Source organism: Nicotiana tomentosiformis, chromosome 6 (genome assembly GCF_000390325.3).
Source record: "Nicotiana tomentosiformis chromosome 6, ASM39032v3, whole genome shotgun sequence".
NCBI lineage: Eukaryota > Viridiplantae > Streptophyta > Magnoliopsida > Solanales > Solanaceae > Nicotiana > Nicotiana tomentosiformis.
In genome coordinates this window covers 86,493,775-86,495,790 of record NC_090817.1, presented here as the reverse complement: position 1 = coordinate 86,495,790, position 2,016 = coordinate 86,493,775, and the positions used below count along the sequence as shown (strand labels likewise).

General features: G+C 36.7%; 1 protein-coding gene across 1 annotated transcript; it reads left to right on the top strand.

Moving 5' to 3' along the window:
• The first annotated feature begins 600 nt into the window (after positions 1 to 600).
• On the top strand, positions 601 to 1,690 carry LOC104093547 (elongation factor 1-alpha). Its single transcript, XM_033655443.1, is given in 5 exon segments — positions 601 to 605; positions 1,295 to 1,465; positions 1,467 to 1,510; positions 1,513 to 1,554; positions 1,557 to 1,690. Coding segments are annotated over 5 exon segments (354 nt in total). The 3' UTR covers positions 1,649 to 1,690.
• The last annotated feature ends 326 nt before the right edge of the window (positions 1,691 to 2,016 follow it).

The following is a 2,016-nucleotide window of genomic DNA, read 5'->3' as shown; positions in this document are numbered from 1 at the left end:
AATTCTCTCTCTACCATCATCGATTTTGTCTCTCTCCATATTCAATTTCTTTTGTCCTTGGCCAAAAATATTATCACCAGCAGCCCTGCCTCCTGATTAAGGAGAATGGAAAGGATATGCTTGTAAGGGTTTTAATGTGTTGTCCATCTTTCAATACATGGTAGTTGTGTATTTTAGGACGGTGGTGTAACGACAATGATGGAGGTTGTGTAGCAGGTATGGAATACTTAGCCCATGCTTAGTCTAGCCCTTGACACTTCACTTTGAATTATCAAATATTTCATCTGAGTTGGACTTCTGCATCAGCATAAACATACTTTTTAAATGTGTCAAATTTGAGCTGGAGCTCTATGAGTTTTTAGGGGTATAAGTGGTCCAGTAATTTAACAGCAAGGATATTTTTGGTATCAAAATCAAACGGAGGGCATAATTGCTCTATATTCATTAGTTTAGGGGCAGTTTTGGACCTTTTTCGATAGTTAAATTATGAACTTTTGAGCAAATATTAATTGGTTTGTACAACCTTTGGCTAGTTTCGGATTGCTCGGCACTGACTTGAGGCTTTTATTGTGATTTGTGGACCAGGAAGTGGAGTTTGAAATGAGGTAAGTCTCTTGCCTAACCTTGAAAGAGGGAATTAACTCCATAGGTGTTTAAATTGTTATTTGCTACTAATTATGGATTATACGTACGCACGAAGTACCGAGAGTCCGTACGTAGCTAAAAACATGCTATGTCGAGGTAGACATAGGACTTTATTATGCAATACTTGCACCATTTGAACTCAACTTGTTAGTTTAATTGCATGTATTAATAAGTAAAATTTGATTAAAGATTATGTTAGACCGAGCTTCATTACTTAGATATTTGGCGGGATGTTTAATTATTGATGGAAAATTTATATCCCTTTATGGGCTTACTTTGGGGTTTTAAACACATAATTCATAGTTCGAAGAGTTCCCTGTTCCTGTGGATCGGGCCGAATGCCTCGGCAATATTTAGATATAATGTTATGCATCCATGGATCAGGCCGTACGATCTCGATAGTGTATGTACATGATTGTTGTGGATCGGGCCGTACGACCTCGACATAACTCGTGCGTGTTGTCCCTAAGAGTCTGATTATACTCGATATATCCTTCATGATTTGAGAAATTATAGTTACTTGTTGAGATTAGCATGTGATATTATGGGACTTTTAACTTATTATTTTATTAAATAATCACTTATTTATTGCCTCATATTCCATTATTACTGTTGTATTTTATGCCTATTTATAATTCTTGACTGTTAGCTTCACCTCCCAGGTCATCATCATCAACCATCCTAGCCAGATTGAAAATGGATATGCCTATGTCCTTGACTATCACACCTCCCACATTGTTGTCAAGTTTGTTGAGATCTTGATCAAGATTGATAGTCGTTCTGGTAAGGATATTGAGAAGGAACCTAAATTCTTGAAGAACGGATGCTGGTATGGTGAAGATAATTCCCACAAAGCCTATGGTTGTTAGACATTCTCAGAGTACCCTTCATTGGGTCGTTTTGTTGTGAGGAAATTGTTGTTATTGGTGTTATTAAGAATGTCGACAAGAAAGACCCAACCGGTGCCGAGATCACCCAGGCTGCCCAGAAGAAGAAGAAGTGAGGCTCTTTTGATTAATTTCTACATGGTTGAACTATTTTTGCTTATTTTCATTAGCTATCCTAAATTTTGGTTATGGACATTCACCAGATCTTGATACGACTTCAGATGTATTGTCATTGTTCTCTAATCTCTTTTGAGGCAGTGGAGTTATTGAGAGTTATTACTGTTTACCCTAAACTCGGATAACAATTGAATTTATACGCGGTTTTAAGGATACGTGATATAACTTGATACAAATTGAAAGAACAGATTAATGTTGAAATTAATGATAAGAAAATAAATGCAAACCACACAAATTGAACATCCTTAGCCTTGAAGGTTGGTCACCTTCGAATCAAGAAGTGCCTCAATCGATGTCAGAATAGAAT